Here is a 16,973-nt window from a genome sequence, read left to right as displayed (position 1 = left end):
TGTTTCAGAAGAGAAGTAAAATGAATAAAATGATATTGGGTGAAACTGGAAAATTACCTACTTTCAGTCCAAAGTTAAAGGAGGCTGATTATATTATGGACGTCTTTCGTGTCAGTCTGCTGAGACAGAAACGTTTCTTTTAAAATGTTCAGTATATTATATAATATATGTAAAAAACGGGTTTTGGGTTCAAATGCTTAACTAATTTTCACCACAGTTTATTTGAAACGGAATGATACATGGTAACGAAATTCATTATTGAATAAAAAAGGAAAAACAACAACACAGTAACTAACAAATACACAAATAACTGATCTTTGCTCGACATGTTTGAGATGTATGTTTCTTTCTCTTATTTTTCCTTTTCTTTTATAGATATACATTTCTATGCAGGACGTACTGACACCATGAGTTAAGCACGCAGCTCTCCTTCCCTGCTCCCCTTCACCACCTCCTCCATTCCCTCTACACAATCTGACAGAAGATCTGGACAAATCATTAAAAACATATACCACATAATTCGGAATTCTCCTTTTTGCCTTGTTGCATCTGAAGTGTCCCTACAAAATGGTTCCTTTCTACGATAATTTGGGAATTCCCGAAACCCGCGCCTCTAATTACCTCCTAACATATTCCTTTCCGATCTATTGCCAGGTGAGTGAGAGCAGTGTCAGTCATCTTTAGAACACAGCTTGAGATCTCGTCTTTCTTGCTCTAACCCTTCTCCGTATTCTAAAGGTTAAAGGACTTACAGCCTTTTAATACGGCCATCTGGCAGTGAATTCATACCCACTGTGTCTGTGGACTCGGCACAGGAAGGCGGGGCCCAGTCATCTCCTTGTGCCGTTTTAACATTCCTCGACAGAAGCCCAAGCACCCATTCACACCTGGGTAGAGTGAAGAAAATCGGAGTACATTGCCTTTCCCAAGGACACGACACCGTGCTGAAACGGGGCCTCGAACCCTGATCACTGGATCAGGAATACATCGCTGGGGCTGTTACAGCGCCGAAATGTGTTATGGGGGTGGGGGTGAAAAAACAGTGCAGAGAAGGAATGTTAACAAAAGGTGTATGGTTTTCTTACCACAAGAACTAAAGGTTTGGAGGCCCCTGCACTTCTTCGGTCAAGATAACTTTTCGGTCCCAACAGAAAGACATTTCCTGTGAGATACACACACCGCCACACACAATAACACTATACAGACACAAACAGAGACACTCAAACTCTCCAGCGCGTACACACACACACATGTATACAACTTGTTGCTGGGTTTTTTTCCCCATACATTTTATTACACTTTTTGCCCGCTCTCAAAATTCAAATGGTCTGGGATATAAACGGAACGAATGCATCACATTCTCATGAATGAAAAAAAGAGAAGAAATAATGACTCGGGTCTAAACAAATGCACCATCGATGATATCAGTGAAAACTTCCACAGAAAAGATATGTCAGTAGCAACATATTGGTAACATCGCCCACAGATACGAAAGGTATTTCAACACTGAAAAAAGTCAGTAAATGCCGATACACAAACAAAGACAAACAAAAGGGACAAAAAAAACCAAGCATTTCAGTCCAACATATGGACATATATCATACATCAACACAGTTTTGTAGTGTCAGCCATGAATATTTGAGGAGAAATACTGATTTCTGTTCAAAACAGTAATAGCAACAACCAAAAGTACACGGATTTATTTATTCCACCACAGTGAATATTTCTGAATACAGCACTCAGAAAAAAAAACTGAACCAAAGTCCATAGCAGTGTTCAGAGCACAAACAAATTCAACCATATTCACTGAAATGAAATGTTGCAGTGATATAAAAAACAAAAAAAACAAAAAACATTACCAACTAGACCACCACTTTAGATCTCACTCGTTAGCGCAGGTAAAAGAGCCCACAGCAAGGCAAGAGCTATTCCTGGCAAATGTGTATCATAGAACACCATCAACTGAAAACAGAAACGTACTGACAGAAACAAACATGTGGAAATATACTATAGCGACACACCCTCTTCTGATTCTGGCATATGAAAACAACAGTGAGAAATAACATGTGAATGTGATATTAATAATCCTCATCATCTTGATTACCCTCATCAGCATCGTTGTCTTCTTCATCACTATCACGACTATCAACGGTGGGAAGTATTATATACAATATTCCAAATATAATGATATTCCTCACAATGATAAAGGACCTCAAAGAATCCCCTATACTATGATCAAGAACTCCAAACAATCCCATTCCATAATGATCAAGAACCCCAAACAATTTCCTTACACAGCAGTAGTGGATTTATTTATTTTCGTGATTTCAGACCAATTGTATTACACATTGTTGTGCACAATTATGTTGAAACAAAGCAAAAAGACTTATAGTTGCATTCGATGAAAGGCTGGGTGCATAATTATAGCATTTGTCCAGTGCTGTGCAGGCTACCTCTGAAGTCCCTTGTCGAAGAATACAAGGCAGGGAAGGCAAGACTTCTCAGCATGCTCGAAGACTCAGGTGACAGTATTGTGAGATCCAACCAACCCAAGCTGAAGACTGACAGAAAATGGATAGTCAGGGAGGCAGTCAGTGCAGTGAAAGAAAGTCTAAAGACGAAAGAAATAATAGGACACACCCAAAATAACGGACAAGGCCTGGGATCGACAAAGATGGAATGGTAGTCCAAGGCAAGGGGGAAAGCAAAAAGAGACATAATCATACAGGAGATCAAGAAGGAAGAGGATGGTAAGAGTCCAGAAGGCAGTCCAGCAAGGCCAGCAGGGGCAGTAGACAACATGGGAAGATGCACTCTAATGGAGCTTCAGCGGCAGCGACATGTCAAACACAGCCCCTCTGAGGATCAGCTTCATCCTAAGATCTTCCCTCGAATACAAACTTCGTAAAATGGGGTAAAGCAGATGATCCTGCGTGCCCACACTGCCATGGTAAACAAACAGTGGAACATGTCCTCAGCTCATGCAAAGCGGCGTTGGGCCAAGGACGGTACAAATGGAGGCACAACCAAGTGCTAACAGAAATTGCACACGTTGTAAGCACTGTCCCCACCAGAAGTTCCAGCAGAGTTCTGCTCGGCAGAAGTCAATAAAGCCTGGCCAGGAACAGCATCCAAAGTTTCCAAAGAATGGAAACGTTGGCTGCTTGATGGTGCTGAAAATTGGGAATGCACAGTTGACCTACCAGAGGGTAAAGAAACACCCGGAAATCATCAGCAAGAGCGTCATGAGACCTGACATTGTACTCCACTCCAAGGCAACAAAACAAGCGATTCTGATTGAGCTCACTGTGCCATACGAAAGCAGAATGGAGGAAGACCACATCTACAGGACCGAGAAGTATGCTAGTCTAGCCAGCAGTCTGAGAGAATCCGGCTTCCAAGCCAAAGTTCTCGCCATAGAGATTGGTGCAAAAGTGGGTGCATTTGCCTACAACCTCATGAAACAGCTGACGATTTCTGTCAGTGAGAGGACATGGGCTCTCAAGGCAATGGCAGAAGGAGCAGAAAATAGTTCCAGCTGGATCTGGTCAAGGAGAAATGAAAGTAAACTACATAAGGAATAAAATTCCCAACTCAAACTAGGCGTACGATGGCTCAGTGGTTAAAACGTCTGCCAGAAAAGGAGACTCAGTCCAAAAGTGGCGACCACCCTGGGTTCGAACCTGCTATGGACCAGGGAAAAAAATAGAGAAAAAAAGAAAAGTCGGGAGTCATGACCTGAGTGCAGAACGGCCCCCTTAGAGTGTACGGAGTTAAGGGCCGTAACACTTGACTGAGGGGGGCTTCTTCTCTGGAGACCTTGTACAGTCCAGCTCTCACTACAGTTTCTTATCACTATACATATATATATCAAATACACACAAACGTGTGTGTGTGTGTGTGTCCAGAGAGAGAGAGTTCTCTTGCACAGGGGGCACAGAGGGACGCCCATTATTTCCTCAGGACAATCAGCACGTGAAACACGAACAAACCCCGTTCTTCCTATTCCCACAGCTCTTTCTTCTCTCTCTTCCCCTCGCCACCACCACCGTCACCACCACACAGCGCGGGGATTTCGTCATAGGGGTTGCTCTCGGTCAGACCTTTGCCCCCCACCAGTCCTTCCGGCCACCAGCACTCCTCCCCGAACCCCCCATCACCCCCGTCGCCACCACACGCCCCCTGACCTTTCAGCTGTGGGAGCTGCACCACCAGGGGTCGCGGAGTCTCGTACTTGCCGTCGTCCTCAACATGACAGCCCGCTTTGTGCTGCAGGGACGGGTGGAGAGGTACGTCGGCGGAAGTTGAGCACATGCCGTAGGTTGTGTTGGCGATGGCGTTGGAAAAGGCATCTCCTCCTCCTCTGTACCCGTTGAGGTTGGGGTAGGTGTGGGGTGGAGGCGGGCAGGGTCCCCTGAATGATGCTTCTGGAGCATCAACGGAAAGAAGATGTTTAAAAATCGTCTTTGTTAACCATGCTTTACAGCGCCGTACATTTCGTATTCTTTCTTTCTTTGGACCAGAAAACATGTTTATTGAGGACATATGTTCTGCCAGTGAATGTTTTTTCGACTTATAGCATTTTTAGTTATGTTACATTGAGTGTGATTGTGATTCACGTTGAAAAACAGGAAGAACAGAACCTTGCTGTAAAGAGTGAAAAACAACAACAAAAAATCAAAAAAAGCCATTGTGATCAAGGTGGGTGACCGATACATGTACTGATGTTCTCAGATGATATATGAAAAACTTTCAGATAATCAGCTTGGTTGAAAAAACAGAAAATAAAACCGTTTGTAAGTGCAAGAAAGTGAGGAATCTTAAGTTGGGGGGAAAGCAGACAGTGGGGACAGTAGCGTGTAAATACACAGAAATAAAAACTGAACGAATAAGAATGAGAGAGACAGAGAGAGAGAGACAGAGAGACAGAGTTCTGGTATGGCCCCAGGCCCCTCATGAAAGGGTTTGTGAACACACATGTATACAGCACAAAATAAATGCATCTGTGTTAACTTAAACAAAAACATTGTAATGAACTTACGACATCCCTATATTGTATAGTATTGTCTTGTGTCGTAGGCCTGTTGTATCGTATTGCCCTGTATTTTCTATACAACTGATTTCTCTGTGTGAAATTCGAGCTGCTCTCCGCGGGGGGAGAAGCGACGCCACAGTGCAGCGCCACCCATTTCTGCGTGTGTGAAGTGTGTGAGAGCGTGACGGATCAAGCAAGGCCCCAGAAACATGAGCACTACGTCACTGCCGTCCCGCACTTGCTTAAAGCGACATTGTTTCCATTGACGTCATTGCAAAACACATCATACCTGTATTGATGTCACAGCAGGCTGGGTGAGCAGCCACACAGCTGTCAGCGCCCTGGTTGTGGAACTCCACGCGAGCGATCAGGTTGGAGTAATCCCGCTCCCGCTGGCGACGTCTCCTGCCATCAGACCATTTCGATTTTCACAATGCACACAGGCACAGACATACATACATACACACACATTATATATATATATATATATATATATATATATATATATATATACAGAGAGAGAGAGAGAGAGGCACGAGCACACAGTGTTGGTTTACCTCCGACATTTCACGATGAGACAGCCAGCCAGCGCCAACCCCAGAATTACCACGACAGTGCACGTCACTGCTACCACCAGGTCTGAAATAACAGCAGCAGCAAGACTATACCGTGGCCTAGCGGTTATGCGCATTACTTTGAAGCAAAAGTGCACGGGTTCTATTTCCATATACAGACCAGGATTTGTACTCTCCCCTCCCTTTTGCTTCACCTACAGTGGTGGTCTGTGTGCTAGTCATATCGATGAGAAGATAAGCCGAGGTCCGTGTGCAGTATGCACGTTGCCCACGAAAAAGAACACACTGCAACAAGTGTTGTCCAAAACTGGGTTGATTGATTGATATGGATACTTATATAGCGCCTATCCTCGGTCAGAGACCAAGCTCTAAGTGCTTTACAAACACATTTACACAACAGGCTGCCTACCTTGGTAGAGCCGACAGCCACTGGCAGTATCAACCAGAAAATTTCATGCTGGTAATGAAACAAATACATCTGCAGACAGAAATAAGAAAAGAAAGGGGGTGGCGTTACACTGTGGTTATGAGCTCTGTGGGGAGAGCAGCCTGAATTTGAATGAATTATGAAGGACATAGATACTTATACAGCACCTATCCTCGGTTGGAGACCAAGCTCTAAGCGCTTTATAAACACGTGGTCATTTACACAACATGCTGCCTACCTGGGTAGAGCCGACTGAAGGCTGCCATTGGGCGCTCATCATTCATTTTATGTCATTCAATCATAATTCAGCCACACACACACATACACACTCAGACATGTAATATTTTACGTGCATGGTCGTTTGTTTATGTATCTCGCCATGTAGGCAGCCATAGTCCATTTTTTGTGGGGTGCATGCTGGGTATGATCTTGTTTCCAGAAAACACCAAACGCTGACATATGTTACAGGATCTTTAACGCGCATATTTGATCTTCTGCACGCGTATACACACGGAGGGGGTTCAGGCACGAGCAGGTCTACACATATGTTGACCTGGGAGATAGGAAAAATCTCCATCCATTACCCACCATGCGCCGTTACCGAGATTCCAACCCGGGACCCTCAGATTGAAAGTCCAATGCTTTAACTACTCGGCTATGTATCATCATGATGGCTGTCATCGAAAACACGAAAAAGGATAAACAGACATAACAGACCTTGGAGAGAAAACCCTTTGCCTGTGACTGCGGGGGGAACAGTATAAGCTGTCGGCATCGGTGACGTCATAGGCAATGCCGTCACGTCCAAATGTCGACAAACAATTTCGATCATGTCTGCAAATCAGTTCAAAATAACTTTTTTTTAAATCACAGTTTCAAAATAACGCATGTAAATAATAGAGATGATGTTGACGGTGAAGAAGAAGAAGAAGATATTGTCATTACAGACTCACAGACGTGACAAAGTGCCAAAGTCAGGAACTGATTCAAACGTTTTGCAAGAATTTTCTAATTCATTGCTGAACATAATTATGATTAACTGATTGAATGTGACATGAGTAAGCAAACAACAGATACGAAAACTATGCTTAACTAAAATACACAACTTATATGAGCAATCTCTTCATTTGACCATCTGTCAGCTTAGTACATGTATAAATAATTGTAAATCATTATATGGCTCATCGTACTGTAGACCCTATACAGGTCAAGGACTAGATGAATAAAAGCACGCCACTGCTTATCTATTATCCCCGGAAGAAAATGTTTTAGTCTCTCTCTCTCCATCTTGCTGACTGCGTGGTCGTATTATTTCAGATATCTTAAATAAATAAATTGTGTGATTAGGAACAGTGCATATCTATAGACTACTGTTTGTGTTAGTGTTCTTTGATCAGAGACAAGTATGACTTTGCTTTGAATTAATTCTAATATTCCACTAAACCTACCCTTGTTTCACTGAACAACACAACTCAAACCAAAACAAAACTGACATCAGTTTCAACACAAAAAAGAAGAAAAAAAGAGAAAGAATGCCATCCTTACTCTCACACACATACACGCAGACCAACTCACGATCATCTTCCAGGGAAATCCAGTGAGGCTGCATACTGTTCGGTCCAGTCACCTCCATTGTCAGCTCAATCTCGAAACGAGGCTCCTCCACGATCCACCAGTGAGGGAAGCGAGACTCTCTGATGCTCGTCACGACGTCACCCAAAATCACGGTGATGTCATTCGTCTGTGACGTCATATTCAACACGTCACGCCGAGCGCTGGAAGGTGATTTCAAAGCGGTGATTTTCAGGCTGGGTTGTGTGGAGTCGGAGGTGACCTTGCAGCGAGTGATGAGGGTTGTGGGTGTGGTGGTGGTGTTCCCCTTGAAAGCTAAACTCACTTTCTTCGCTTTCCAGCTGAAGGTCTGGTTGTACGGGTCGAATACGTTGCCTGTAGTTAGAGGATGCTGAAGGTTAAAAGCCAAGTAGTTTCCTTTATGTTATATTTAGCATAATGCTGTGTGTGTGTGTTTGCTCTTTTTTCCCCTTTTTATATAACCAAGAGCTTGTGCATCACTGTTATGTTATATTCATACGCGCGCGCGTGCGCACACACACACACACACACGCACACACACAAGCGAGCACACACACACACACAAGCGAGCACACACACACACACAAATACGCGCGCGCGCGCGCATGCACGTTCGCACACACACACGCACGCACACACAAAGGTATAGAAAGATACAGACAGGCACACACACAAAATAAGACAACACACACACACACACACACACACACACACACACACACACACAGAGGTATATAAAGATACAGACAGGCACACACAAAAAATAAGACAACACACACACACACACACACACACACACACATACGTGTGCGTGCAACGCACCAAGTAAAAGTGCATGCTCAAAACAACAACCAATGTATATTGAATAAACAAGTATATAAATAAGAACATAAATGAATACACATTCATGTGTTTAATAAATGAATAATTTAATGAATTAATGAATGATCAAAAAAGAAACATACCAATTAAAAAACTTTTTTTAAATGAATAAATGACTCTCTCTCTCTCTCTCTCTCTCTCTCTATATATATATATATATATATTAATCTATCTATCTATCTATCTATATACATATGCATCTATCTATATGTATATGTGTGTGTGTGTGTGTGTGTGTGTGTGTGTGCGCGCGCGCGCGCGTTTACAATTGCATCAATAAATGAATTGGTAAATAAAGATAATAAAACAAAGAAACATAAACGAGCAAAAAAAGAAAGATCAACGAAACCCATCCACAAACCATTACCTTCCAGACAAGAATACCCGACATGCAAGGTGGCCGGAACTGCAGCGGCGGAAACGTTGCACAACACAGGTGCAGAAGCAGGCATGCACGTATCGTACAACAGGGCCACCTCCTCCGTGCGCGCGCCCTGCACGCATGCGCCGTTGCGATGGTAGCACTCGTCCTCGTGCGTAGCTTCCGGTCCCGTCCTGCACTTGTCATCGCACACTTCCGGTGACGGGACGGTGTGGAATGCTTCCTCTATGACCACCAGACTGTGGGGGCAGTGAATGGCGCCTTGTGTCCATTGTATTGCCGAGGGCATACCTTCCACGCCTGGGACATGTGACTTGTACAGACTTCACAAAAACTTAAGGACCACTTAAAAAAAACCAAGCATGTCTTCATAAAATAAAATAAAATAATAATAATAGTCGAGAGATGATTTACAGTATGTTCGCTGCACACAGCTAAGTACCACCCTCTCATTCAACACACAGCTGTTTTAGGTACAGATGCACAACGGACAGTATGAAAAATATGCATTGGAAAAAATCCATGTTCAGCCAAATATTGAGTCATTCAGTGGTGTAGGCTACAGACGACAGCTGTGACTTCTCTTTGTTAGAAATGATGCACGTGCAAGAGAGCACTCATGGTTATGACAGGTGGAGCCTGCAATGGCTGCATACACCGGTGTGTGTCGAAAATTCAGCATCATTCCTCCATGCTCCCCAAGCAGAAAACTGTGCAAGTTCTCAAATGGTCCTTAAATTTCTGTGAACCATATATACTGTGTTGGTTGTTTGTGATGTTTTTACGTGTGCAAAGATCGTGAATCAGTTTTTTTAGTATCTGGTGTCCATATCTGTGCAGAGTGATGCATGTAAATTGTCGTTTTAGTGTCACACTACATGTTTTACACGTCGGTTTTTTCACATTGTGCATTGCAGTTGAGCATGTAAGACGCAGTGTAACTTGAATTATTTTCATTATTATTGCTGTTGTTGTTGTCGTTGTTGTTGTTGTTGTTGTTGTTCTTCTTCTTCTTCTTCTTCCTCCTCCTCTTCTTCTTCTTTTTCTCAGAATGCGTAGTGGCAACGATGTGATACGTATACTGTATGCATTCGCTCTCTTTCTTTCTGTCTCTGTTCTTCTTTATGTCTGCCTGTCTGCCTACCTGTCTGTCTGTCTGTCTGTCTGTCTGCCTACCTACCTGTCTGTCTGCCTACCTACGTGTCTGTCTGTCTGTCTGCCTACCTACCTGTCTGTCTGTCTGTCTGCCTACCTGTCTGTCTGCCTACCTGTCTGTCTGCCTACCTGCCTACCTGTCTGTCTGTCTGCCTACCTGTCTGTCTGCCTACCTGTCTGTCTCCCTACCTACCTACCTACCTGTCTGTCTGCCTACCTACCTACCTACCTGTCTGTCTCCCTACCTACCTACCTACCTGTCTCCCTACCTACCTACCTGTCTGTCTCCCTACCTACCTACCTGTCTGTCTCCCTACCTACCTACCTACCTGTCTCCCTACCTACCTACCTGTCTGTCTCCCTACCTGCCTACCTGTCTGTCTCCCTACCTACCTACCTACCTGTCTGTCTGCCTACCTACCTACCTACCTGTCTGTCTGCCTACCTACCTACCTGTCTGTCTGCCTACCTACCTGCCTACCTGTCTGTCTCCCTACCTACCTACCTACCTGTCTGTCTGCCTACCTACCTGTCTGTCTGTCTGTCTCTCTTTTCTCCCTCCACAAACTGTCTCTCCGTGTGTGTCTGTGTCTGTCTGTCGTTGTTGTGTGTGAGTGTATGTCTCCATGTCCTGTAGTGAAAAGACATTAAAGTAAAGAAAGAGCACACAACGGCCTCACAGCTGTAAGCTTTTTGCCAGTCCTTCAAAATTGGAAAGAAAGAAGAAACGGAAGTTTCAAATTACTGTTTCAGTTTCTCAATTAAATGTCTCTGCGTTCGGACGAATCCATATACCCTACACCACATCTGGATGCTCGGCAGATGCCTAACAGCAGCAAAACCCAACGAGCAAGTCAGGCCTTGAGTGCATACTGGTGTATCTATCAGAGTTGATTTCTTAAACACAATTTGCCAGAGGACAACACTTTTGTTGCAATGAGCCTTTTTCAGTGCGACAAGTGTGTGCTGCACATGGGACCTCGGTTTATCATCTCATCCGATTGACTAAACGATCAGTTTGATTTTACAATCAAACAAGGGGGAAAGCGAGAGACTGGGAATCCAACCCAGACTCTCACGGACACTGTACTGGTGGGTAAGCGTCTTAACCATTCTGCAACCGAGGAACGAACCAACAGAAGAATGAGACGAGAAAAGCTGCACAGCGTACCATGCAAGCAGTGTCAACAGAGAAAGGCGTCAGACGATAGAACGATCTTGTGGTGTCGACTTACGTCCTTGAAGACAGGCTATATTTAGAAGTCAGACCAACTGCGAGACGAAGACAGACTATGCGTACCTGCCAACTGATGAAAAAGAAAAACAAACTTCTAGTTAACGAAGAAGAAAGTTCACGTTTTAGTTCAGGACAGAGAAAGGCAGACGACGTTCAATTTGGAGACAGAGAAAGACAGTGTTCTAGCTGATGATGGAGAAATACAAACAACGTTCTAACCGGACAGACTGTGATCTAACTGAAGACAGATACATTCTAGTCACGAACATAGAAAGACCTTGTGTTGTAGATGATGACAGAGAAAATGAGAACAGAGAAGACAAACATCTCATCGAGGATATTCAAAGACAATGTTCTGGACGAGGACAGAGCTAGAAAGACTGTGTTCCAGCGAGAAGGAATATATTATGATGTTCTAGTCAAGGACAGAGAAAGGCTGGTCATGTTTTCTCTCCAAAGATATTTAGTCAAAGGGCGTTTCAGTACCAAGAATCTTGTTTGGAATTCTCTTCCTCTGGATCTTCGGCACTCACCAATTCTGTCTTTTTTCAAGAGAAAACTGAAAACCTACCTGTTCAAAATGGCGTTTGGATGTTACAAAGCATAGTTCTTTGTCTCCTCCCACCCTCTACACTCCCCTTGTATCCCCCTCCACTAGAGTATTCCTGTGGTGTGTGCTTGTGGGTCGGAGTTTGCAGTGTGTGTGTGTGTGTGTGTGTGTGTGTGTGTGTGTGTGTGTGTGTGTGTGTGTGTGTGTATGTTTTGTGCCTTTTTTCTGCGGTTATTCATATCTGCATTTGGTAATATTGTATTGGTGGATACAGATTTTGACTTTTCAGTTCCACTTCTTTGTCCTTATGTGCTCTTATTTTGTGTACTGCACTGTTGTATATGTACCGCTTCATTTGAGGCGCTGAGGGTCCATTTATGGGGATATTGTACAATTAAGTACATTATTATCATTATTATTATTATTATTATTATTATTATTATAATTATTATTATTATTATCACTGTGTTTTAGATGAGGATAGAGAAGACGAGAACAGAGGACAGAGGAAGAAAGACTGTGTTCCAGATATAACAGAGAGAGACAGACTGTGTTCCAGATATAACAGAGAGAGACAGACTGTGTTCCAGATATAACAGAGAGAGACAGACTATGTTCCAGATATAACAGAGAGAGACAGACTGTGTTCCAGATATAACAGAGAGAGACAGACTGTGTTCCAGATATAACAGAGAGAGACAGACTATGTTCCAGATATAACAGAGAGAGACAGACTGTGTTCCAGATATAACAGAGAGAGACAGACTGTGTTCCAGATATAACAGAGAGAGACAGACTGTGTTCCAGATATAACAGAGAGAGACAGACTGTGTTCCAGATATAACAGAGAGAGACAGACTATGTTCCAGATATAACAGAGAAAGACAGACTGTGTTCCAGATATAACAGAGAGAGACAGACTGTGTTCCAGATATAACAGAGAGAGACAGACTGTGTTCCAGATATAACAGAGAGAGACAGACTGTGTTCCGGATGAGGACAGAGAAAGATTAAATTCTAAGCGAGGAATAAACACAGGTCTGGGGTGTGTTTAAATGTGTTACATTTCACATGTCCATCCACGACATGTTCCAGCAGAAAGGAAACTTTGCTTTCCTGAGTTCAGTATATAATGGGCTGTATGTGAGCTGAAGCAGGCTACTCTTTGATGATGACTCTTCGACATTGCAGCTGCCAGTGCATCACAGACTAAATTATCGCCGACATTTGTGAACCCCCAGCAGGCCATAGTCATAAAACGTGCTTTACAGGAGTCACCTCTGGAGTATTTGCTGGCTGGTCTGTGGTCTGAAGTGGTCTGTGTGCTGGGGAGGGAACTTGACCAAACACGACAAAGACAGGTTGGAAAAAGTCATTGGAAAAGCGGGTGTGGTGGTGGGTATTAGACAAGACACCTTTAGCGAACTGCACACTAGAAAACTGAGTGACAGACTTGCAACAATTTTGACAGACGAAACACACCCACTGCATAATAACATTAGAAGCAGACAGAGCTCCACGCGCAAGAACATCTCGGTACATTAATTCATTCATTCCTACAGCCATTCACACACACATCAAAGCATGCAATAGGAGGACTCGTAGTACAAGATACTAATCCCCCCCTCCCTCAGCAACACCTGAACTTCACCATCAGGCGAGTGCATGGGTGCAGACATTATGGCTGCATGTGGGCCAGCCATAGTGTGTGTGTGATCGGAAGTGATTGTTTGTTTGTTTTTTTGTAATGGATTTCATCATGTATCTTAATGTTAAATGTATGACATATTTGTATTTGTATTTGTAGTTCTTTTTATCACAACAGATTTCTCTGTGTGAAATTCGGGCTGCTCTCCCCAGGGAGAGCGCGTCGCTACACTACAGCGCCACCCATTTTTTTGTATTTTTTCCTGCGTGCAGTTTTATTTGTTTTTCCTATCGAAGTGGATTTTTCTACAGAAATTTGCCAGGAACAACCCTTTTGTTGCCGTGGGTTCTTTTACGCGCGCTAAGTGCATGCTGCACACGGGACATCGGTTTATCGTCTCATCCGAATGACTGGCGTCCAGACCACCACTCAAGGTCTAATGGAGGGGGAGAAAATATCGGCGGCTGAGCTGTGATTCGAACCAGCGCGCTCCGATTCTCTTGCTTCCAAGGCGGACGCGTTACCTCTGGGCCATCACTCCACGCATGTGCGAGTGTAAGTGTGTGTGTGCATTTTACTCATATATATGATTTATATTATATATATGAGTTATTCATTTATATTTATGATTTGCATGTTTATATAATTATATATATATATATATATATATATATATATGTGTGTGTGTGTGTGTGTGTGTGTGTGTGTTGCACAATACCTTATGGTCTTAACGTGTGTGTGTGTGTGTGTGCATTTGATTTTAGTAATATTTACTATTTATTTGTTGGATGTTTCTTATTTGTAAATATTGTTGTGCAATAACTTAATGTCTTAAAGTGTGTATGTGTGCATGTGCAACTGGAATTCTTATTTGACTAGTTTTAATCTCTTTTTATGTTCCACGTGGTCATTTTATGTTGGTGTTTACAACGAGCACGTCATTGCACAAGTTAAGATCCAAGTGGATTAATAAAGTGTTTTTGATTGATTGATTGAAAGTGGATTAACTGCCTATTCTTTTTCTTTTGTTTTTAAATAATTATGGCTGACTTGTGAACGTTTTTTTGGGGTTTTTTTTTTAGAGATTTCAACAACAAAAAAGTAGTAATAATAATAATAATAATAATAATAATAATAAAATAAGCAAATAAAAAATCCTGAGTTGTTTACCTTGCCAGAAAATCTCGTTGCTCGAGAAAACTTAACTATGATAGAAGAAGATGAAAGAAGAACTTACCCCAACTTCCAGACAACGCTACAGTGAATAAACCAAAGCACAAAGCCAGCTGCTGTCTATCACGTTCCATGGTCAGCCACATATCCACTGATCACTGTCAGAAGGCGATATTGCGCTCACACACACGCTGGCTCCACTAAAGAGAATAAACTCTAAAATTAGTGACCAATCAACGCTGCAGTGACACGGCTTCTGCAAGGTCAAGCGAATGAAGGTTTCGAACGCTGACATCGTGTTGTCTTCCGGCGTAGGTGTATAGGCTTTTCACGCGATTAACGGTTAACTGAAATAATTATGATGGTTTAAAAATAAGCAAGCACTCGCAGGTGTATACACAAACAAGCACATTCGAGCGAGCACGCGCGTGTATGTGTGTTCGTGATTGATATAGATATTTAAAAAGCGCCCATCTCAACATGGAGTCACTGGCACAACAGGCTGTATGCCTGGGTAGAACAGCTGCCTTTAGGCGCTCATCATTTGTTTCCTGTGTCAACAGTCAGGCTTCAGTCATGCGCACAAGCACGTGCGCGCGCACGCACACACACGCACACACTCACACACACACACACACACACACACACACACACACACACACACACACACACATCTCTTGTTCTTTTTTTCAAACTTTTTTTTAAAAATTCATTTTTGCATTTACATTTTTCACATAAATAACAGAAGACATTAACATAACAAGAAAATATGCGTCCTGAATATGTCAACTATGTATTCAACATTTTATATATTAACGTTGTTCTTTATTTATTATCATTATTTTGTTTTGTTTTACTTTTTGTAAGTGGAACATGTAACTTTGCATGTGTGTGTTATAAACCTTATGAAGGTTTAATTCACATTAAAATTGATTGTGATTGTGATTCACACACACACACACACACACACACACACACACACACACACACACACACACACACACACATGCTCATTTGGGGGGATTGGAAGAGAAGGAGATGGGGTGGGTTGAAAGACAGGGTTGTGGATGATGGAAATGACAACAGTGCAGACATTAAAAAGAAACAAAAAAAAACAAACAAACAAAAAAAAACATCCTCAGCTCCCTCAACGACCTATACCTACACAACTCATCCCCAATCGCGTCAGCTTTTCACTGCTCACTCATCGGCGAGCTGAGGGGAGAAGGGTAATGTACAGGGAGTGGGAGTGTCAGGGCAGGGTGGTGGTGGAGTGGGTGGCTGTGTGGGCTGCGGTTGATGGTGGGGGCCGATAGTAGACAGACAGTCAGAGTGCGGAAGCACGAGTGATGAGCATCAGTTTCCGGAACGAGCAGTGGTTGACATGAGGCTGACAGCTAGGGGCTGACAGTGGAGCTGCTGCTACAATTGCTACTACTAGTACTGCTACTACTACTACTACTGCTGCTGTTGTATTGATGATAATAATAATAACAAAAACAACATTAACAACAATACTACCCCTACTACTTCTAATGAATTGGTAATAATAAACCAGCAACAACAGCATCAACAACAGCAACACCAATAATGGTCATACTAATAATGATGGTGATGATGTGGAAACTTATATAGCACCTATCCCCGGTCAGAGCCTAAGACTAACCTAGCTGTAAGCGCTTTACAAACATGGAGTCATTTGCACAACAGGCTGCCGACCTGGGTAGAGCCGCTTGACAGCTGCCACTGGGCGCTCATCATTCGAATATTTTGTCATTCAGTCAGTCACTCATACACACTCATACAGACAGGTAACATTTCACGTGTATGACCGCTTTGTTTATTTACCCCGCCATCTCAGCAGCCAAACTCCGTTTTCGGGGGGGTGCATGCTGGGTATGTTCTTGTTTTCATAATCCACCGAACGCTGACATATATTACACGATCTTTAACGTGCATATTTGATCTTCTGCGTGTGTGTACACACGAAGGGGATTCAGGCACTTGCAGGTCTGCACAAATGTTAACCTGAGAGATTAGAAAAATCTCTCTCTCTCTCTCTCTCTCTCTCTCTCTCTCTCATATGAATCCGGCTGGCCCTGACATGTTTAGCAAGGGTATAAATCCAACACGGACAGCTCATGTTCACTTTTCAGTGTATTATGTTTTGATTTGCACTTCTTCTTGTTTCAGATATAAAATAGTTTGTGGATCTTTCGCCATTGTGTGTGCTGTTTCTATCACATGAAAGTCTGTATCATGTCCGTGTTGACCGCACAGAAGTCGCCCCGCACTGTCGTCGGCGACAAGTCTGCG

At 43.0% G+C, this 16,973-nt stretch overlaps 1 protein-coding gene across 1 annotated transcript; it reads right to left on the bottom strand.

Moving 5' to 3' along the window:
* Nucleotides 1-1,272: 1,272 nt before the first annotated feature.
* Nucleotides 1,273-14,845, bottom strand: LOC143291708 (uncharacterized). Its single transcript, XM_076601731.1, has 7 exons — nt 14,722-14,845; nt 8,880-9,194; nt 7,613-7,984; nt 6,755-6,871; nt 5,593-5,674; nt 5,325-5,440; nt 1,273-4,427 (listed from the first exon to the last, which is right to left on the bottom strand). The coding sequence occupies exons 1-7, from the start codon at nt 14,801-14,803 to the stop codon at nt 4,003-4,005; spliced, it is 1,509 nt and encodes a 502-aa protein (XP_076457846.1). The 5' UTR covers nt 14,804-14,845; the 3' UTR covers nt 1,273-4,002.
* Nucleotides 14,846-16,973: the final 2,128 nt, after the last annotated feature.

The sequence above is a fragment of the Babylonia areolata genome, chromosome 17, assembly GCF_041734735.1.
Source record: "Babylonia areolata isolate BAREFJ2019XMU chromosome 17, ASM4173473v1, whole genome shotgun sequence".
Classification (NCBI taxonomy): Eukaryota; Metazoa; Mollusca; class Gastropoda; order Neogastropoda; family Buccinidae; genus Babylonia; species Babylonia areolata.
The sequence above is the reverse complement of the archived record's forward strand: the minus strand, read 5'-3'. Positions and strand labels throughout refer to the sequence as shown.

What these genes read in the sequence shown, in the direction of transcription:
- LOC143291708 (XM_076601731.1), bottom strand. Translation starts at nt 14,803, where the DNA reads ATGTGGCTGACCATGGAACGTGATAGACAGCAGCTGGCTTTGTGCTTT. An exon ending in CGGGTATTCTTGTCTGGAAG is followed by an intron (nt 7,985 to 8,879) that starts GTAATGGTTTGT and finishes CTCTAACTACAG; the next exon opens with GCAACGTATTCGACCCGTAC. An exon ending in CTCATCGTGAAATGTCGGAG is followed by an intron (nt 5,441 to 5,592) that starts GTAAACCAACAC and finishes GTCTGATGGCAG; the next exon opens with GAGACGTCGCCAGCGGGAGC.